Below are 22,185 nucleotides of genomic sequence, written 5' to 3'. Positions count from 1 at the left end.
TATTAGTAAGGGTGTAAGGAAGGAGGGTCTCACCCTAAATTGCACAAGAAATGAAGCTGTCCTCCTGACCTAGGAGACAAGTGTTGTTTCTTTTGGCCTTGGATGCTTGATAGGTATTTTAGGTAAATACACTGTTATGAGTTCTTGGAAGCACGCATAGCATTACAAGAAAATCACTGTAGGAACCAGCTAATATATATACAAAAGCTAAAATATCACCAAGACTTCTTAAGCCGTGGCTTGACCTTTGGAGAAGTTCTTGACTTTTCCAAGTAGTAGCTTTTGTGATAGTAGCTGAATTCCATTACGTTTTCCTGCAGCCTGTAGCATGTCAGACCCCCCTCATTTAGCATAATATGTTTAAGGTTCACCCATGTTTGAGCATGCAGCATTTTAGAATGCGAAACAGAAAACCCAAGCAAGTTGAGTTTCCTTGTTTTTTTTTGTCACATTTCTTCAGTGATTTCTTGGCAATTCTGATGTCCTTGCTCCTGGTGACCAATTTTGCTGCTTAGGCTTTGTTTTTGATTGAATGCTGTGGTCCGTGCAGTCTTGCAGAGAGGTGGAAGGTGTCTTTGATGTAGTTCTTCATCAGAAGTTCGCTCATGCGGCAGATGAGTGGGCTTCCTCATTTATTCACCCAGCACTTAACTGTAGGCTGCCCTGGCTGGTGGCACTCTGGAATCCAGAGCAACTTACAGCCACTAGTTTTTAGGAGATGACTATAGTCTAAACATATTAAGTGGAAAATACAAAAATAAACAACCCATAAGTTTTAAATAACTTCTATTTATTCTGTTGTCATAATTGTTCTATTACATTTGTGTTGATTGTTTACTATGCCTGAATTATAAATGAAATTATCATAGGCATCTGTATATAGGAAGAAATAAAACTCATATCCATAGGGTTCAGTGCTGTGTAGTCTTAGGATCTGTCATGGGTCTGGGAATGTGGTGGAATAGGGACCACTATACTTACTTTACTGTGTAGGCTGAAAGTACTATTCTTATCCAGGGCAATTATGAATGGCTTTTCATTCTTTTAAGTTCTTATCACAAAGTTAACACTTTTAAGCATTGAGATTATTGAAATATTTGTGTATTTGTGTGTGTGTGTGTGTGTGTGTGTGTGTGTATGTATATTGAATACAGATACAGTATTCAACTTTTGTTTTTCTGATCAAGTTTTTGGAGGGATTGCCATCCAAAATATTGTGGCAGTATAAAATAAAATGAAATAAGGTATTTGAGTAGTACAAGACTTCCTCTCATGTGTCATTGAAAGTGTAGCACCAGTAATAATAATAAGGTAACCTATTACTGTGTGCCAAATATGCTTTTGGAATTGTATGTAAAGCATTAATTTATAAAGCAAATCATGCTTTCTTAGTTGCAGCAACAATACTTTTTCCTTGTAATACAGATCCCTAATACCCATATAAGTACATTGTATGATTAAGCAAATTATATTGAAAGCATTTTTTGAGGGCCTTAAATAGTGAGTAATAGTGAAATTACTTTTTGGAAGTCTGTACACCCCCCCTCTCTCTTTTTTTAAGACAGGGGTTCTCTTTGTACCAGTCTGGAAGTCTGTATCTTAACTGATATGTTTTTGGACATTGGCAAAGGAATTTCTTTTTATAATTCTATTTTAAGAAATTCTTGGCTGTATGCATTTTAGTTTGTGAATATCTAATGACAATAATAGTGTACCTTAAAATTATCTAGTATTTTATAGAAACTGACTACAGTTGATAGATTTTTAATTTTTAGTTTTAGTACAGCTGGCACTTTTTTTTTATTGATAATAAAACAATTTTAAAGAAATTAAGTGATTTCTCAAGATACCGAGATAAAGCTTTTCATTCCTGTTCCTGTATTTATCCCCCTCCCCTCTTTGGTGTTGGGGATAAAACCAGAGTCTCATGTATGCTAAGCAAGTAGTCTGTAACTACATTGCTACCATTCCTCCCTTGGGATGAGTTTATACAACCTGGTTTTTCCTACTAAAGCCTTTTCACCATGCCTCCTTCAAAGATTATTGTTACTGTGAGATCTGTTAGTATAGGTTTGGTATAGTCTGGTCTGATCTTGAGCTGCATGTAAAGGGATCTGAATTCATTTGCTCAGCATTGTATCATGACATTCATTTATGTTGCATCTAGCAATATTCCTGTTATTAATGAATATTTGGTTACTTGAAGTTTTTGATCATTGTGAATAATTTAGATGTGTACATTTCTTTTGTTATATATAGTATGTACATTATATCCATAGGACCTATTGCAAGTGTTACAGCTCTGGAGGGAAAGGTATCCTGACTCCTCAAGAAGTCAGGCTATACCTACAGCTGTAAAGGGAAGGTATCCTGGATACCTACAGCTGTGAGGATAAAGGTATCCTGACTTGTTGGGAAGTCAGGCTATACCTAAAACTGGGGTGCTGTCAGGGGGTGCTATGGGGAATGGCCTCTCCGCAGGATATAGTGATCCTGTTCCTCTCTGAGAGAGAGCCGTTACAGCTGAGCTCTGCTCTGCCCCTTCCCCCTCTTAAGGGAGCTTCCTAGCAGACGTATGGGTTTCTTCTGTTCTGCTATCCTAAGAGAATATCCCAGCAGAGGTATCTGTTTCTTCTCAACTTCTGAAACTCTCTGCTTTACTCTTCTAAAGGGAAAATCCTTGTAGAAGTGTAGCAATCTGCTCTGGCTCTGGCAAAAAGTTGTTACTTCTACTCCACACCTCCTTAAGGGAGCTTCCCAGCCAGCAGAAGAAACCTGTTCTGCTCTGCTGTGCTCCCAAGGGAACTTCCTAGCAGAAACTCTGCTCCTTGCTGGCGAAAGAATCTTCACCAAAACTCTGCACATATGGGTTTACGTAGCTATGCTACACATGCACATAGATTACATGATCACACAGAGCGCACGGATTACATAGAACATAAGGCCCTGGAAAGACTAAGCCTCTTGCTTGGCTACTGGACAGCGCACGTATAGTCATGTAGCTGGGGGGGGGGGGGGATAGCCAGGAATTCTATCATTAGGTCCATTTGATTGGAAAATCTTTTCCCAACCCTTTACTCTGAGGTAATGTTGTTGGTCTTTGAAGTTGAGGTGTGTTTCTTCTATGCAGCAGATGGATGGGTCCTGTTTTTGTATCCATTCTTTTAGCCTGTATCTTTTTATAGGTGAATTGAATCCATTGATATTAAGGGATAATAATGACCAGTGATTGTTAATTCCTGTTATTTTTTGGTTTTGTTGGTGGTGGTAGTGCGTGTGTGTGTTTCCCTTCTTTGGGATTTGCTGGTGTGGAATTATCTATTGCCTGTGTTTTCATGGGTGCAGCTAACTTCCTTGGGTTGGAGTTTTCCTTCTAGTGCTTTCTGTAGGGCTAAATTTGTGGATAGGTATTGTTTAAATCTGGTTTTGTCATGAAATATCCTGTTTTCTGTGGTGATTGAAAGTTTTGCTGGGTATAGTAGTGAGGCCTGGCATCTATGGACTCTTAGTATCTGCATAATATCTTCAGGACCTTCTGGTTTTCAGAGTCTCCATTGAAAAGTTGGATATTATTCTTAATGTTACTTGGCCTTTTTCCTTTGCAGCTCTTAATACTCTTTATTTCTGTATATTTAGTGTTTTGATTATTAGGTGGTGAGGGGATTTTTTTTTTTCAGTCCAATCTGTTTGGTGTTCTATAAGCTTCTTATACCTTCATAGGCATGTCCTTCTTTAGGTTAAGAAACTTTTCTTCTGTGATTTTGTTGAATATATTTTCTGTACCTTTGAGCACATTCTTAGGTTTGGTTTTTTTCATGGCATCCTAGATTTTCTGGATGTTTTGTTAAGAATTTGTTGATTTTAATGTTACCTTTGACTAATATATTTCCTCTATCTTATCTTCAACGCCAGAGATTCTCTCTTCTGTCTCTTGAATTCTATTAATTATGCTTGCATCTGTAGTTCCTATTTGTTTACCCAGATTTTCCATTTCCAGAATTCCTTCTGTTTGTGTTTCCTTAATTGCCTCTGTTTCAGTGTTCAAGTTTTGAACTGTTTGCTTCACCTGTTTGATTGCTTTTTCTTGGTTTTCTTTGAGATTTCTTCCAAATTTTTTATTTGTCTTTTCCTCAATTTCATTAAGGGAATTTTTCATTTCCTCTTTAAGGGCCTCTATCATCTTCATAAAATTATTTTTAAGGTCTTTTCCTTCTGCTTTTCATTGGGATGTTCAGGTCTTGCTGTTGTAGAATCACTAGGTTCTGGTGGTGCCATATTGCTCTTTATGTTGTTGATTGTATTCTTGCACTGGCATCTACCCATTTCTTCCTCCAATCAGTGTAGGTAGGGCCTGTTCCTCTGGGGCCGCTCTTCATCCAGTTGGTGCAGGCAGTGTCGGTGCCTCCATGAAAGGTGGGGGTCACTCTTCATGCAATTGGTGCAGGCGGTGTATGCGTCTCCCGGGGCTGCTGATGCTGAGGTGGATGATTGCATTTGAGGGGCAGAGTGGGGCTTGTAGATTACAGGGTCCAGTGAGTAGTGGTGAAGTGGCCTGCCCGCAGGAGCCTTGCCTGCTGACTGGCTAGTGGGGCTGTGATGGGCAGGGAAGGGGCACGGAGTGTGCCTCGGGGCCTAGGGCCTAAGAGACTGGACTGTCCAGCTGGGAGACTAGCCACTCACCTCTTAGGTGTAGATGGTGAATGTGTCTCAGGGAGCAGCTAAGTTTGTGGGGGATGGGTGGTTTTGGTGGACGGAGTGGGACTTGTAGTTTACAGGGTTCAGTGGGGGGGGTTGTGGTTGAATAGCCTGCCCACAGGAGCCTTGCCTGCTGACCAGCTAGTAGGGCTGCGATGGGTGGGGCTGTTTCTCTACTTTTTAAAGACATACCTCTCATGGTAAATATCTAGACAAGAGCTTAGAGCAGAAGTTTTTTTACTAGCTGTAGTAAGATGGAAGGGTTTATGACTTCGAAGAGATATAGATTTAAACACAGTTCTATGACATGCAGCTATTGAACTAAGTTTTAAAAATCTGGCTTGTCTTTAACAAGTGTTAATTGATCCTTTTTTCAAGATGAGGTTTTTCTGTGTAGCCCTGGCTGTCCTGGATCTTGCTCTGTAGACCAGGCTAGCCTCTCCTTCTTGAGTACTGGGATTAAAGGCATAGGCATGCACCACCATGCCCAGCCTTAATTAGATATTTTATAAGACCACCTCAAGCTGAGGTTCTGCATAGTTGTAGTTGTGTGCTGAGTGGATTACTGCCTTCAACCATGACAGTGCCCCTGAAGATGTTCTCTTAATAGTATTGTCCTAACCAGGAGTGAAGAAACCAAGGACTACAGTAAAGGTTTATAACGTTCCAAAAAGTACTCCAGTATAGGCCTGTCTTCTTCTTCTTCTTTTTTCATATTTGTGTTATTATGTAGAGCAACGTTTTTTGTTTGTAGAGCCTTTCTCCAAGATACATAAATGGCAAGGTGAACTACTTATTTATCAAACTGTATCAAAGGTACAGTTACTTTGTAAATTAATTTCTCTAAATGTATTATGTCATCCTGAATTTTGTAGATTTAATTTGGAAGACAACAATCACCTTAATTTTTAAGGGGCTAAGTTAAAAACAGACAGGAGGATAGACTTTTGAAAAGATATTAGGAGACTTTGGGTGCTCTAAAGCTAACAAATTGTAGTAAAAAGGTAGACTTTTCCTATAGAAATGTATGTGTTTGGTCTCATGACTTAGAATGCTTTGCAGGCTAACACTGTACACTTTTCCTGTGTAGAGTTCTCAGTATGTGCAGTGTGTTGCTGGTTGTCTACAGCTGATGCTCCGGGTCAATGAGTACCGTTTTGCCTGGGTGGAAGCAGATGGGGTGAACTGGTGAGTGAGTGTCCTTTACTTTTATTGTAGAATGACATTTAAAAAACGTTTCTCCTTGACATTTTAAAATAAATTAATACATTTAATCATTTAAGAGAAGCATTTTATTATTTTCGTATTTGCTTAACAATGGATATATTAACCTTCTTAGAAATCAGTATCTATCGAACTGAACATCTCTCCCCTTCTCTTGCTTGGCTCATGTTTTATAAGAGGTGAAGGCCTCTTAACCTAATACTGGTCTTCTTGTAGGACTCCTAACAGTGGGAGCAGGGGCTATCTTTAACTCTTTTGCTGGCTTTGGGACTCTACTCTTCATACTGGGTTGCCTTGCCTAGCCTTGATACAAGACAAGATGATTAGTCTTACTACAACTTGATATGCCATGTTTTGTTGATATCTATGGGAGGCCTGCCCTTTCCTGCACAGAAATGGAGGAGGAGTGGATTTGGGGGGTGGAGACAGAGGAGGGTTGGGAGAGAGGGACTGAGAGGAGAGGAGGAAGGGGAAAGTGAGGCCAGTATATAAAATAAAAAAACAACAAAACCCCTAATGCTGGACAAAACAAACTCTGGCACTGAGAGTCTAAGATTATTATCAAAGTATTTTGGGGCAAATGCAGGCAAAAATCAATAAGGAAAATAAAATCTCCAAAGAATGGAGATTCTGTCACCATTAGAAAGCCAGTAAATTTCATACTTAATGAGGGCCTAAGTGCATTTAAAACAGTTATTCTTCAGCTAGGAGAAGAGCATTGTTTCTCCTGTAAAATTTATATGGGATGCTCAGAAGCAACAATAGAGTTTGATAAGTGAGGATTTAAAGAGAATTGATTGAATAATGTGGTCAGACTCTTACTCTAAAGCCCCTCAGCAAGACAGGTGCCTGCAGTTTCTTAGAGTGTTACTTTCCAGTTATTTAATCTTCGTTGATTGACTGAATGAGCTAGAATAGTTATTCCTGTGTTAATTCACAAAATTGTAATCTGTTGAGCTGGCATGGTGGCATACACTGATCTCAGCACTCAGTACACAGAGGCAGGCAGATCTCTGTGAATTCAAGGCCAGCCACAGATATAGTAAGACCCTATTTCAATTATTTTCCTCACTATTTCTTTTTATTTAGCTCTTTGTTTTCTGGGAAGACCAGAAGTGGTGAATAACTTCAAAGAAACTGTTTTCTAGACACAGTAGGGTAGTTGTACTATTAACTCACAGTCATTGTGACAGCATGCACAAAGACGTGTACCAGCTCAAGACAGATACAATCTCAGCATGAAGTGGGAAGGTAGGTGTGATTTGATAGCTAGTGGGAGAGATAGCTTGCCCCTGGTAGATTGACCACCCTTCGGAGCAGGCCTTACGCCCAAGAATAATTGGGCAAAGCAAATTGGACTTGATGAGTTTTTTTAAAAGAAGAAAACTCCAAGTTAGGTGGGTAGGGAGCTGAGAGGAGATCTGGTAGGAGTTGGGAGTATGGATATGATCAAAGTCCCATTGTATGAGTTTCTCAAAGAATTAATAGATTATTTACAATTTTATCACATTTTAAACTTTATTTATTTGTGTGTGTGTGTGCATGTTCATGTGCATCACAGAACATGTACAGAGGTCAGAGGATAACCTATGGGAGTTTATTCTTTCCTTCTGGGGATTGAATTGAGGGTATTGGGCTTGGGAACCAGTGTTTTACCTGCTGAACCCTATCTTGCTAGCCCTAGGTTCTTACTGAATAATATTACCTAGAAGTCTTTCATGCTGACTGGTAACTAGGTGAAGATACGGTGTTTCCTTTTTTTCCTTAGATCAATTATATTTATCTGAGAGTCTCAGTCTCTCTCTCTCTCTCTCTCTCTCTCTCTCTCTCTCTCTCTCTCTCTCTCTGTGTGTGTGCGCGCGCGCGTGTTTCCCTTTAGGGCTGAGCATTCTGTAGCCTCTTATTACCTTCGCTTTGGCCAATTGTGGGTCTCTGTGTTAATCACTATATATTGTAAATAGAAGCTTCTCAGATGAGGGTTGAGAGATGCGTTAATCTTTGGCTATAACAAATCATTAGGAGTAGTTTAATAATAATACTATGCCATTTTGCAGAATGATAGAAATAAGTTCTCCCCTAGGATTTGTGTCTTGTCTAGTCACATGTTGGTGCTAGGTATGGATTTCATTTTATGGGGTGGGATTTAAATAAGTCCAATCAGGAACGGTTTATTCCAGTCACATTCACGCCACTATTGCACCAGTGGGGACATATTGCAAGGCCGGTCATTGTAGCTTTCAATGTTCACAGCTGGGTATGGTTGATGATTCTCTGGTAGCCTGCATAGCACCTTTCAGCACTATAAAAACTAGCCAATATGGGTGAAGCTTCCAGGTTTGTACCAGCTTGATGTTACCATGTTGTATGATTCAGTTATGTGGTGTCTTCAGCAATAGGCCCTTACTATCAAGTTATGGAGAATTACCAAGAATATTGACAATATCCTCTAATGTCTGAGGGTCCATGGGACCTCACTGACTAACAACTCCAAACAAACAAACAAACCCATTTCTGCACTGGGTTTTTATTTGTTGCTCTATTGTAGGGTAGCTCCATTTAAACTCTTTTATGTTCTTGAGTTTGGAAGGATTCATTTATGATGAAAATATCTACATTCTCATAGTTTTAAGAGTGGGCTTATAAAGCCAGTTCTATCATTGTTAGAGAATAAAATAGTATTATTACTCTCTTTGCTTTCTTCTGTTCACTGATGCCTTCTCCTGTTAGTTGCTATTGTGGATGGAAAGTAAAGAGTTCTCAGATATGGTCACACTGTATTGGGGATTCATTAGAATGATATTGTTACTCATAGCTGAGGTTTATTATAGGGATTGCTGAAGATGCACAGCTGGACCATGAAGCACAAGGTCATGGCTGAGTTTTGAGGAATCCAGTGTAGTCTTCCATGAGACCTCCTAAGCAGTAAAAATTTGTGTTTCTGTTCAGGAAGACTATTACAGATCAGCTCCTAAGGAGTTCACTAGAGGTTAGCTATATAGGCACTCTGTGTTGACAGCGTATTTCTTAGTTAATAGGTTTTTGATTTTTCTTTTCTTCTTCTTTTTTTTTTTTTTTTTGTTTTTTGTTTTGTTTTGTTTTTTGAGACAGGGCCTTGGCTGTCCTGGAACTCACTCTGTAGACTAGGCTGGCCTCAAACTCAGATCTGCCTGCCTTTGCCTCCCAAGTGCTGGGATTAAAGGCATATGCCACCACCATCTGACTTCTTAGTTACTTTATTGCTATGATAAAACACCATGACCAAGGAAGGGTTTATTTGGTTGGGGCTTACAATTCCAGAGGGATGAGTCCATCACCATCAAGGTAGGGAGCATGGCAGCAGGCATGGTGCTGTAGCAATAGTTGAGAACACACGTCTGGAACTTCAAGCAGGAAGCAAAGAGAATGTACTGGGGATGTCAAGAGACTTTTAAAACCTTAAAACCTGCCCCAAATGATAGACCTCCTCCAACAGGGTCACCCCTCATAATGCTTCACAAATAGTCACTGAGAACCAAGCATTCAAATGCAGGAGACCTACTGAGGAGAGTTCATACAAATGACCATAGCACAGGAAACATCCCAGACATCTGACAAGAAAGTCCGTTACCTAAACCGAAGTGCTGAGGGTTGAGTGGCTTATAAACAATGGGAATTTGTTTCTCACAGTTCTGGGGCCTGGGAAGTCCCAAGACCAAGGCACTGGGAGATTAGATGTATGGTGAGCTGTAACCTCGGATAACGGAAGGGCAGAGGGTCTCTCTTAGGCTCTTTTATTTGATACTTATGAAGGCTCTCCCTGTGTGACCTAATTTGCCCAAAGCTCTGTGTCACCACACTGTCAATTTGGGGTTTATGATTTTAACTTACGAATTTTGGAGGGCACAGACTTTCAAACCATAGCTGTAGCTGCCTGCCATAAACTGTATGGTTTGTGCAAACTAGATAGGTACTGTGAGCTACCTGTGTCTAAGACTAGCAGTTTCATGGGTCTGATACTCTTTTCTGTGCAGAAACCCAAAGACAGATCTCATTCCAGCTTTCACCTTCCTAAAAGAGATGCTGCAGTATTTGGGGCAGTGTAATTAGAAAGCATCATGATTTCATTATATCTTCCTAAGGAATTTCATGACTGTAACTTTTATTATAATGGTAAATTAGTTATAATTAATGGAATATTAATATTAATTAATATTAATATAATATGCGAGCAGTGCAGTCATGCAATCAGTGCATGAGTAGCATAGCTGTGTAAGCCCACCTGCGCATGTGCAGGGGAATCCTTAAAAGCCGGACACAGACTCCTCCCCCTTCTTGTCTGCTTCCCCCGCCCCTCCTTGCACATGCCTCTTCCCAGGCCTGGTCACTCTCTTCTGTCCCCCTCCCCCCAATAAAGCTCTGATAATGGGTTTTGTTGTGCCTCATGACCTTTCTTTGAACGGTAACCAGTGCCGCATATTTAAAACCAATCTTAGCAGCTTTCATAAGACTAGGACTTAACTGTCTCCTAAGAAGGCAAAGAAGAGTGACAGGGTAAAGATCTCAGGGCCAAATGGGAACAAGAGAAAAGGGGCTTGTGAGTCGGGGTGTGGCCCAACTCTGAGAAAATGACCCTTTGAAGAAAAGGACCCTCTCAGGGCATCAGAAACTCCATCATAGAATATATATCTTGTTTATTAGTTACCCCATTTATCAAACATATGACATCATTTATCTAAATTTTCTAGAAGAAATAGGTGTAAATCTCTAAGTTAGCTTTTGTTAATCTGAATAGATCTTTATAAGTTTAAATTTACATTATCATACAGAGTGTAGTATAAACCAGTGTTGAATCAAATATAGCTTCACATCTCTGTCATCATACAAAAAAGTCCATGTCAATTCAAATATTTGAGGCTTGTTGCTTCCTTGCTCTAGAAGGAGATAAAATGAACAGAGAGGTCATCAAGACTAAATATATTTTTAATTTTAGTAACCCTTAGTAAAAGATGGTTGCCAGCCACGTGCATCATGATGAGGTCACCAGTCAAGATGGAGGAGAGCCATGTGGTTGCTGCTCAAAACATGTTTTTTTTTTTTTAATAAGTAAATTCCAAGTCAAATGGAATTATATCTATATCTATATGTGTGTGTGTATATATATATATATATATATATATATATATATAGAGAGAGAGAGAGAGAGAGAGAGAAAGAGAGAGAGAGAGAGAGAGAGAGAGAGAGAGAGAGAGAGAGAGAGAGATAGATATTAAACAGGAGCTGAGTAAGGAAGGGAAAAGAAAGAAAGTGGAGAATTTTTTCTCGGTTCCCTGATTTTCTAGCCCAAGAAATACTGAGGCCAGTCTCACATCCAGGGTGATGGTCAGAGGCAGGTAGCTTCGCCAGAGACAGAGTGGTGATCTCTGAATGGAAGGCAAAGCCACCCTGAATGAGAAAGCAGACTTGTTACAGGCGGGAGGGAGCAGATCTGCTGCAGGTGGAGGCAAGTAAGTGGGTACCTTTTGGTGGTCCCTGTCAAGGTATGCCACCAATCAAACATGCCACGTGCAGCAGAGTTAGTGGAAGAGGTTTGAGGAAGGAAGAAAGCAAGAGTGAAGACCACTTCAGAGTGAGGTTTTGGGAGGGGCAGGCCCTGATCTCTCACCTTAGCCATAAATGTAGAAATACAGCACTGTTCCCATAGATGAGAGGGGAAAAGGAGCCACTACAGCCGGTAGCTGTGGGCGTCCCCAGGGCTAGAGGGAGGACAGGAGGAGGACTAAGCCATCAGAGAGGGCTGTCACCACACTCAATGGGGGTCAGGCTTAGCCTGGCTAAACCAGGGGAATCTCAGCACCTAGAACTAGGAGGTGAGAACCCAGCTCCGAGAGGGGTCTCATCCATAGGAAAAGGTCAGGAATTGTGTCGCAAAAGCCAGAAGGGCCTAAAGGAGCTGTGGAGGGGGTGGAACAACCCAAATGAAACTTACCTGATTGCCGCTGGTGAATGGTGTGGTGAGCAATCGGATGAGCTGGAGCCTGTTGTAGGTAGTCTGGGTTCAGGATCCTGGCATGCGAGGGGCTTCCAGGAGGGCCTATCTGTGTCAGGGCACCAATGCTAAAGTTGTGAACTGGTGCTTGAGAGGCCTTGGTGGGTTTGGACCAAGGTGTTCCACAGAGGGTGAGACATGCCATGTGGGCTTGGCGGAAGGCAGCGTGGCGCTATGGAAAGTTACACAGCAGCCACATGGAAAGTTATTATTTTTGAAGGGAGAGAGAAAGAGAAAGGGAGAGGTGTTCAGCCTCGTGAACAGAGAGATGGAAAGCAGAAGAAGGAAGGGGAGGTTTTTTTTCTTACAGGAGGGTAAAATGATGTCAGGACCCTGGGCAGCCCCAAGAGGTGGTTCAGAATACTAACAGTGACAATTAAAAAATTTTTTGAGGCTAATTGGATATGAAGAATTAACCAGATATATATTTGCTAACTGTTTTCCTTCTGAAACTAAAGCAAAGCATGATACCATCTCTTGTAGATGTAATTCTGAACAGTTTTATTAAATAAGAAACACAGAGCCAAATGCAGAGTTAAAAGCCTCCGAGGTCCGAGAGCAGTAGCTAAGAGCTGAGACCAAGACCGTCTTCTTACCACTTGCTGCCCCTGCCATCCCTCTCCCGAGAAAGAGACCTACTTCCTGTGTGTCTGTCTTTTTATTGACTTTCTGTTCTCCCTTCTCATTGGTTGTAAACCCAACCACATGACCTCCTCATCACTGCCTGTCTATACAGACCTCCAGGTCTCTATGGTTGGTATTGAGATTAAAGGCGTGTGTCTCCAAGCTGGCTATGTCCTTGAACACACAGAGATCTGCCTGTCATGTGATCGGGATTAAGGGCGTGTGCTACCACTGCCAGACTTCTGCTAAATGGCTTGTTATTAGCACTGACCCCCCCAGGCACTTTTATTTATTAACATACAAATAAAATCACATTTCACCATAAATAAAATATCACCATAATCTCTAGGGCTGGAGTTAGGGTCACAGAAATTCACATTCTTGGAGGACTGAGTAAAGATGAAATTTAGACCTTTGAGAAGGAGGCTGTCCTCTGATGTTGATGTCTGTGATTTCTGAGAAAGAACCTTATTCAGGGACCAAGGCTTCTTCGCTAGGTGCACCGATGGATGGTGATGGTTTCTGAGGCTGTGAAGTGAGGCTTTTTCTGTTAGACCTGGAACAACTGTAACAGGCTACTGCCATGGAAAGATGTACTACCCTGTGAGGAAGTATTTGCCTGGGTGATGCTCACAGCAAGTACCTTTTGTCTGCCCTTATAGTCAACCTCTAGCTTTCTATACTGGGACCTAGCATCTAACCCAGATGGTATCTAGGGCATCAGCAAAGCAAAGTATAGAAGGCTTGACTTAGTTACTAAGAGAGAACAAAGAAATCAAGCATTAAGGTGTTGATTCTATAAAAATACATAATTTTGGAGCAGTTGAGATGCTGATAGTATTTAATAAAAGCAAGTTTATATAACAGCCTAATCTGAAAAGAACTCCTCCAGGCAGAAGAAACAATGTATGAGAAAATTAGGAATAGTCCAATAAACTCAGAAATATATACAAATCACAAAAATATAGAATTGATGCAGATATATATCTCCTCCTGAGTTAATAGTTGTTAGATTTTTAAAAACTTGAGAGTTTTATTAGAATAACTTTAGATTAACAGAAAATTCAAATTACAGATGTCTTCCCCTCCTTACAGTTTTTCCATCTTTACATTTTGCGTTAGTATGATGCACTTTTTTAAATTGATGAATTGAGCTATAGCTTATTTTGGGGGACACTTTGTTGGACATTCTGTGGATTTTGTGCCTCCTTAGTTCTACTTGTCATTTTGTCTTATTTGGTAATTTCTCCTCTTTGTTGAATCTAGATATTCCTCAGGGGTATATCCTTAGATTTTTTTTCTTTTATATATTCTCTCCTTCAGGACAATGAGAAAAGCCCTTTCACTTCAAATGAAAGTAGTTTCTTAGTTTTCTAGAAGCTTCTGACATTTTTCTGATCCCCAAATTCTGTGACAGGCTGTATTTCTTTCCAAAAGTCATTGCCTCATTTTTTCTGGGTTTCTTAACCTATTTAAAATTCTTCCTTTGGTTGTCTAAACTCAAAACCTTGATATAAGAGTTACTTGAAAGATGTACATTCATTTTGTCACCACTCCCTGTCGACTTTGTCTGCTACATTCCTTGTAGAATTCTCTCTTCATTCTCATTGTTTCCTGCAGCAGTTCTGCTTCCCAAGAGAGGATGATGGTCCTAGGGAGTTGTCGTCGAACTGTGAGTTAGCCGAGTACTGTGGGAGTGCTATAGCTGCCAGGAAGGAAGCTGAGGACAGTTCAGTGACTTGCTCTTTCCGTGTGAGCACGTTTTGTTTTTGGTGTGCTATTGTATGAAATGTTTTGTTCCCCCCTCTGCTCTTTTTCAGTATAATGGGCGTTTTGAGTAACAAGTGTGGCTTTCAACTCCAGTATCAAATGATTTTTTCCATATGGCTCCTGGCATTCAGTCCTCAAATGTGTGAACATCTTCGTCGCTATAATATCATTCCTGTTCTGTCAGACATCCTTCAAGAGTCTGTCAAAGAGAAAGTAACAAGAATCATTCTTGCAGCATTCCGTGTAAGTACTCAGGAAGATTGTTGTTATTGTTGTGTGTATTTGTGTAGCATTTTTTGCTCTGATACATCTTTGAAAGGTGAGACATAAGCCTTGTAACTGAATGGAATGTGTGACTTGTAGAAGAAATGCACTTTGGTTTTTGTTAAGGTGACTACTGCAGGAGTATTAAAGGAGTTCTTCTCTCAGGACCTGTATTTTAGTCTGGAGTTATGTTTCAAATCATAGGTCTCCTGAGTAACAGCATGCTTCTGAGTCAACTTTAAAGACTTCCAATACATAAACATTACAATTATGTTGTCAGGATATTAGAATTTTGTCAGTTATAAAAATGATCTTGAAGATGAGGAAGCATGAGGACAAGAAAGTAGCTTTGTTACATCACATAAAGTATTGTTAAGTGTTTCCTTAAAGCCATTGTCTTTCGTGAATCAGTTGTCTGCTTGGTCATTTTTTTGGTTGCCTTAGGATTCAGATGTGTTTCTGGAAGATGTCTACCCAAGTGATATTACTGAACATGTTTCATGTGCTGCTTATTACTCTGGCAGATATCCTTCTCAGGAATTCCATTTGTTAACTGGTGGTCACCAGAGCCTTATTATAATGACTATTGTTGTTGTTAATATATGAGGATCTTGGTATTTGGATTGGTCTTTGCTTTGCAAATGGGAATGCTGAAGACAGAGGTGGCATTCCCAGTAAGCATCTGATTTACAAATACAGGTGGTTTGCTTCAGAATCTGCTTTGAACCATTTGTTTTTGTGTTTACTTAAAATAAACAGCAAGAAGTCAAAGACAAAAAGAAGTACAGTTGTGTTTTGCAAATGTAAGTGGTATTACTAGATTTGTTAAATAATAGTCACTAATATCTGTTAGACATTTCTAATCATGTAGATATAAATATATAAATAGGTGTATGATTTTGATTTATATTTACAAATAAAGATAGCATCATATTATAGGGCTCTACAACTTTATTCTTTTAAAAATAAAAAAATTATAATTATGTACATATGTGAGAGGGGTTGTACATGTCTGGGTGCCCCGAGAGGCCAGGAGCAGGCATTGGATCCCGTAGGGCTAGAGTTACAGGCTGTCAGCTGTCTAGTGTCATTTCTTGGAACTGAACCTGGGTCCTCTAGAAGAGCAGGAAGTGTCCTTGGTGAGCCCTCTCTGCAGCTTCTATAATATGTAATATGTATGCTTTAATTTCTTTCTGTATAGATCTTCAATATTCCTTTAGTTGTGTTGCATTCGACTTTGTTACTGTAAGTATTAACTGTTGCCCTGTCGGTGGGGGCATGAGGTATTTGAAGTTTATTTTATACTTCCCTGAATAATTTTATATATGGTTCTGGGTATCTAATTGCTGAACCAAAGGAATACACTTTCTTTTAAAAACATTTTTTTATAGTTAATTGTAGCTAGAGTTTTCTTGCCTGGCCCACAGTCAGGGCAAATCTCTCTCACCCGCCAGTCCCACAGCCACTCAGACCCGACCAAGTAAACACAGAGACTTATGTTGCTTTCAAACTGTATGGCCGTGGCAGGCTTCTTGCTAACTGTTCTTACAGCTTAAATTAATCCACTTCTATAAATCTATACCTTGCCACGTGACTCGTGGCTTACCGGCATCTTCACAAGCTGTTTCTCATCATGGCGGCTGGCAGTGTCTCTCTGACTCAGCCTTCCACTTCCCAGCTTTATTCTCCTCCTTGTCCCGCCTACACTTCCTGCCTAGCCAACGGCCAATCAGTGTTTTATTGATTAATCAGCAACACATTTGCCATACATCCCACAGCAGTTAATACCAAATATCTTTCAAAAATGTGGCAGCTTACATTTCCATCTGCTGTGTATTGAGTTTGTTGTTCTTTTGTCTTACTAATACTTAACATCATCCCTCTTGGTTTTTATAGAATCTTCTGTGAAGAGTGAAACCATTGTGTTAAATTTTCCTTCTGTTAATAATAAAGTGAAACATCTTTTTTTGTTTATTTTCTTTTATTAGTTCTTTGAGAATTTCATACATACAAGTGTTTTGATCATGTTTACCTTCTTTCAACTCTTCCAAGTCTACCTACTCTTCCCTTCCCAAACAGTTTTGTATCCTTTTTTGGATTTTCTTTTCCCATCAAAGTCAATTTGTGTTGACCAAATTATTCTTAGATGTGTAGCTTTCCACTGGAGCATGGTCAACTTATCAGGGGCTGCTGAGAAAACAGATCCTTTCTCTCCTCAGCAGCTCACAGTTGTAAATAGCTCCTCAGCTAGTGGGATTTACTCTCTCTTCCTCAACGCTATCTTCCATTCCCTTTGGAAGAGGGAGTATAGTATATATGTTCTATTTAGGCTTGAGCATTCTGAAGTCTTATTCTCTGTACCTCTTCTAGTTGAGTCTGTGTAAGCAGAGGGTTAAGAGATGTTATAATCTATGCTATAATGGTAGGTCATTACGAGTTGTTTGATACTATGTCCATTTAGCAGAATAATAGTAGTATGTGGTCCCTAAGACCTATGTTCTGTCTAGCCAGAGGTTCTTGGCTTAGTGCCAAGTATGGGTTTCATCTTGTGGGGTGGGTCCTTAAATCCAACCAGAAAGCTATTAGTTACTGTGATGACATTTATGCCGCTTTTATACCTGTGAGCTTGCCTTGGCAGGCTGATTGTTATTGTAGCCCATAGGGTTCATACCTGGGTAAGATTGACGGCATTGACTCTGGATACATCACAGTGGACATTGGAAAGTAGAGGATTCCATAGCTGACGGAGTCTATTTTATCAGCACTTAGGATGTAATTAGTATTGATGACAGCAGAGTGTACTCAGGTTGGCTCTGAGTGCAGCTTTGTGGACAGAGAAGGAAGTTCCTGGATTCTGGGGGTGACGTCCGTGCTTTTCATTTCCTTGGCCTCTCTCCTACTATATGGGTTCTGGGATCAGGCTCAGGTTGTCAGGTTTGATGATAGGCACCCACTGTGCAATCTCACTGGCTCTATTTGCATAACATTTTGAGGGTTGATTTGGCAGGGGTGGTGGGACTCAAGATACTGATCTTTTGTAGTACTGGGCCAAGATTTAAAGTCTGACCTGAGCTGCTTTAAGCATTGTTTGGTATCGGTTTCACCTGACCATCCTCAGACCTTCTTCAATTTTTTGTTCTTGATTAGGTCCTCCTTTTTTCCATTTTGGATCATTATTGTGTACTTAGTGACTGTTAGAAGACAGTATCACTTGACATTGTAATATCATGTAAGAAAGAAGTGCTTGTCCATGTTGTATACCTCCTTTCAGCTTTGTTTTTATTTCCCCCCCTTTGTCTCATGTATCATTTTGTTGATGGTCAGTCCATGTGTATACTATTTATTGCAGGCCAGATACTGGAAAGCAGTGTGTTACCAAGGATGTGCAAAGATGATTGAGAAAAATATAACCTTTTCTCAGGGCCTTTGCATTCCACTTAAATCTTTTGGGTGATGGGGTAACTTGAGGAAGTCACCATGTTTATATAGTACACAAATCTCAGAGTGTCACAGAACTCTAAAATGAGACAGATTCTTTTGAGACCTCTCTGGGTCAAGTATCAATTGGCATTGAAGATTGAGAAGTAGGGCAACATAGCACTTTTCTAATTTTCTTCTTGGTTTGGTGCTGAAGAGAGTTCCAAAAGGAGTAGACGTAGATGTGCATTCTAGCACTCAATGACTCATGTTGAGAGCCACCCTAGCTGTAGAACTTGAGAAGCTTCTTTCCTCAGTAGAGGGTAGTTAGTAATACTTAACTTACTTCATGATTGGTTGGTGGTTCAATGAGATAACAGATGAAGTGCCCTACCAGTTGTAAATACCTAGTTGTATTTTTTCCTGGCATTTTCCTCATCAAATCACAGAAATTTGCCTTTTCCAGAAAACTCTCTTCTCTTAATGCTGTGCTCTTACTAAATCAACATTGAGTAAGAACAGATGTGATTTGTAGGAAGCAGCACTACTATTTTACTAATATCTAAGAAGTAAACATGTTATTGATAGACCCCAGGCCCAGGGTACTATCTTCTCGAGGGGGCACCCCAAGAACCCAGACTCCAGTCCAGTTGATGCAACAGCAAGAGGTGTTTATTAATGTGGCTGTACAGTCGGGCTCCTCTGCTCCAAAGAGCAAGAGTCACGCCTATTGCAATCACATGGGTACTTTTAAAGGAAAAACCCACAAAAGCCATAAGATTACAATTCCCATACAATTTCATGGCCTGATCACAGGGTGATCACAGAGTGGGTACAGTCACCTCTGCATTCACATTCTTCCCAAACCTCGAGGGGGGGTATCAGGGCGGGAGTGGAGTTTACACAAAGGTCACAGTGGTCCTTCCTGGAACACTTGCAACTATCTCAGTCACAGTTGAGCACATCTCTTAACAGAAATCTTTTTACATTGTTACATTGTTGCAGGGGTGATTGAGTAATGGCTGAGTCAGGTTGCCCTTGGAACTAGTTTTCTTTTTAGTTCCTTATTCTCCTGGGGCTCGGGGGTGTAAGCCTGAAGGGTTAGGGTCTTTATTATTTAACCTGGTCATTTTGGCTCAGATGTGTAATCCCAGGATGTCAGAAGCAAAGGCAGGAGCAGCAGATGTTTAAGGTCATTTTTGACTCTGTAGTAAATTTGTGGCTAGCCTGATGTGATGGCTATTCTTAGTTGTCAACTTGATTGCATTTGGAATTAACTAAAACCTCTTGCTGGGTATACTTGTGGGGAATTTTCTTGATTAAATCATTAGAAATGGGAAGATCAACCTTTAATCATCTGGGCCACACCTTCTGGTACTAGCCTATATATAGGACATAGAAGAAGGAAGCTTTTGTTCTTTGCCTGCTTGCCCTTACTAACACTTTGATTCCTTCACTGACATTAGAGCCTACTTCTTCAGGATTCTGGCATATTTTGAAGACCAGCTGAGACATCCAGTAATAATTTCTGTGAATAAACTGAGGGCCAAACCTCAAAGCAATGTCTTTAGACATACATGTTCTCAGATCTGGCTCATTTTCAGAAATTCTGCCTACAGTTCTCTGGTGGGTCCATACATAAGGATATGGTAAAGCCATCAGATTTATATCATCAAATAGTTGGGGAAATGTAAAAATCATCCTCAAATTACCTTAAAAAGCATTTAACTGAAGAGGGAGTCTGATCATGATCTAGTCATGTCTTTAAACTCAGAAGGAAGCTTTTGTGCTGAATGCCTAAGGAAGCTTGCATAACTGTTATGAACTGAACATGTGTACCCATTGCCAGTCATCATTTCTTTCCTCTGTTTAACTGAATGAATTTTATTTTTGAAAATGTCAATTTCACTCATGTAAGTGCTGGACTTATAATTACATTTTCAATTTTCAGTTCCTAAAGTTAATTGGCATGTTTGAAGGCTGTGACTAAAGCAGATGCTGACTATCAGCTTTGTTGTCTAGAGTTTTTCTGTTTGTTGTCCCCCCCCCTTTGGATTTGCACTTTTGATTAAAGAATTGAGTCCATTGATATTTCAAGTTATTAATGAAATGTGTGTATTAATTGTGGTCATTGTGTTGTGGATTTTTTGGTGGTGTTGTTTCTATTCTCATTGGTATTTTGTGTTTTAATGTTTTTTAATGTATTTTTTCCTACAGTGTCTCTGCTGTACTCATTCCTCTCTACAGCCTGAAATAATGCTTCCTGTATTTTCTTTAGGTTTGATTTGTTAGATACAATTTTTTAAAGGCTGTTTATGTTGTGGGAAGTTTTCTTCAATCATAGTAGATATGTTTTTCTGGCTGTATTAGTCTAGGTTAGCCATCATAGTCTTTTCGGACTTGGAATGCATTGTTCCAGGATCTTCTGGATTTCAAAGTTTCCATTAAAAAATCAGCTGTTAATTCTGATGGGTTTTCCTTTATATATGACTTGTGTTTTTTTTCTCTTGTAGCTTCCAATGCTACAAGAGAAAAATATACTTAACATTCTTTGTTAAGTATATTTAGTGTTTTAACTGTGATATACTCTGGGGATTTTCTTTTCTGGCTTTGTCTATTTGGTATTCTCTGTGCTTCTTGCATTTGTATGGGTGAGTTTTTCCTTAGTTTTGGAAAGTTTTCTTCTATGATCTTGTTGAAGATTTATGCCACTGACTTGAGATTTTTCTCCTTCATCTATGTCTATAATTCAAAGGTTTGCTTCTTTCATGGTGTTGCGTATTTCCTGTCTGTCCTTTTCTGTGTTTTTAGACAATTTTTAAAAAATATTTCTTGCCTATTTGTTCTAGATCCTCTACTTTATCTTCTAGTCCTGATATTCTATTTTCTCTTGATTCATTCTTCTTATAAGACTTTCCTTTGAGTTTTCTAGTTGAACTGTTGGGTTTTTCAGTTTCATCTTCATTTCAGCTTGAGCCATCTTGAGTGTTTCTATCTCCTGATTGAATTCCATTCTCAAGTCTTCGGTTAGTCTCTGTTATTTTTGTTAGACTTACGTTTATGTTTTCTTGTGCATCGCTCAGGCATTTAGTCTCCTTAAGTTCTTTTTCCTTGATTTCATTTAACTGTTCCTTTGTGTCTTCTCTAAACTCTGAATTCTTTGAGGATATTTAAGATTGTTCTTTTAATTCTGCATCTTGGAGTTCATCTAGATAATTATCATTGGCAAGCATTTCTACAGGACTGGTAGGTTTTGGAGAGAAGATGTTTGCTTATTACTCTTTCATATTGTTGATAGTTTTCGAATTGACTCTGTGCATGTGGACCTCTTTTCTTAGTTCTGAATCTTTTATGTACAGAGCAAGTTGGGGCAGAAGAGAGAATATTCTGGTGGGTTGGGTCTGTAGGTTAGAAATGGATTAGGTGGAATGAAGTCAGGTGATAGAGGATACAGGGCTGGTATACAGGATGTGCTTCGTGTTCTTAAGCTTAGAATGTAGAAAGGTAGATCTTGCTGGATAAAAATGTTGGATATAGTATGGGAAAGTCCTGTTGCTTGAGGGATAGGTAGGGAGGATCCTGGCTGAAGCCTAGAGCTCCTTTGCTGTGAAGGCAAGGGAGGAAGACACGAGAAATCTGACTACTGAGTGTTTTGGTTGGAGGCAGTGCAGAAGGGATCTATGAGTGGGTGCAGGTAGGGTGCATCCTGGTGGAAGCCTACTGTTTGGTTGTGGTACAGGCTGGAGACATTAGACTAGCCTGGTACACAGGTTGTTAGACTTGGGTAGATCCAACTGGGTGAAGAAAAGGCATGTATGGGGAGGTAAAGGAGACTCACCAAGGTAGACCTGGAAGAGGACATGGGAATTCTGAGGTAGTACAGACAGTGACTGATCTGACTTCTTCAAGGAGATTGCATCTCTTAAAAGTTCTACTACTTCACAAAAATGCTGTAGGCTAGCAGCTAAACTTTTTATAATATTGACCTTTGGAGGACATTTCAGATTTAAACTAGAGGTATTTCATACTCAGAAATAGACTTCTGTTTAAAACTCAGGAACGAAGGATTCTAGATAGAGTCACCTCTTAAAAGTATTGATTAAATGGGAAACTAGAAGGAAGATAGATGTCTGCAAATATCATATACTTTCTCCATGTCTGTCCAA

At 39.8% G+C, this 22,185-nt stretch overlaps 1 protein-coding gene across 4 annotated transcripts in view; it reads left to right on the top strand.

Annotated features, from left to right (window-relative positions):
- Positions 1 to 22,185, top strand: part of Atp6v1h (ATPase H+ transporting V1 subunit H) — a 105,260-nt gene that overhangs the window by 21,234 nt on the left and 61,841 nt on the right. For all 4 annotated transcript variants that reach the window (XR_009377494.1, XM_059253804.1, XM_059253802.1 and 1 more), the window contains 2 exons: positions 5,786 to 5,883; positions 14,389 to 14,581. Coding sequence is in view for 3 of the 4 variants with exons in the window: in XM_059253804.1 (XP_059109787.1) it covers positions 5,786 to 5,883; positions 14,389 to 14,581 (291 nt within the window). In the remaining variant the exon portion in view is untranslated. The remainder of the gene's footprint in view (positions 1 to 5,785; positions 5,884 to 14,388; positions 14,582 to 22,185) is intronic.

Source organism: Peromyscus eremicus, chromosome 2, assembly GCF_949786415.1.
Source record: "Peromyscus eremicus chromosome 2, PerEre_H2_v1, whole genome shotgun sequence".
Lineage (NCBI taxonomy): Eukaryota > Metazoa > Chordata > Mammalia > Rodentia > Cricetidae > Peromyscus > Peromyscus eremicus.
The sequence above is the reverse complement of the archived record's forward strand: the minus strand, read 5'-3'. Positions and strand labels throughout refer to the sequence as shown.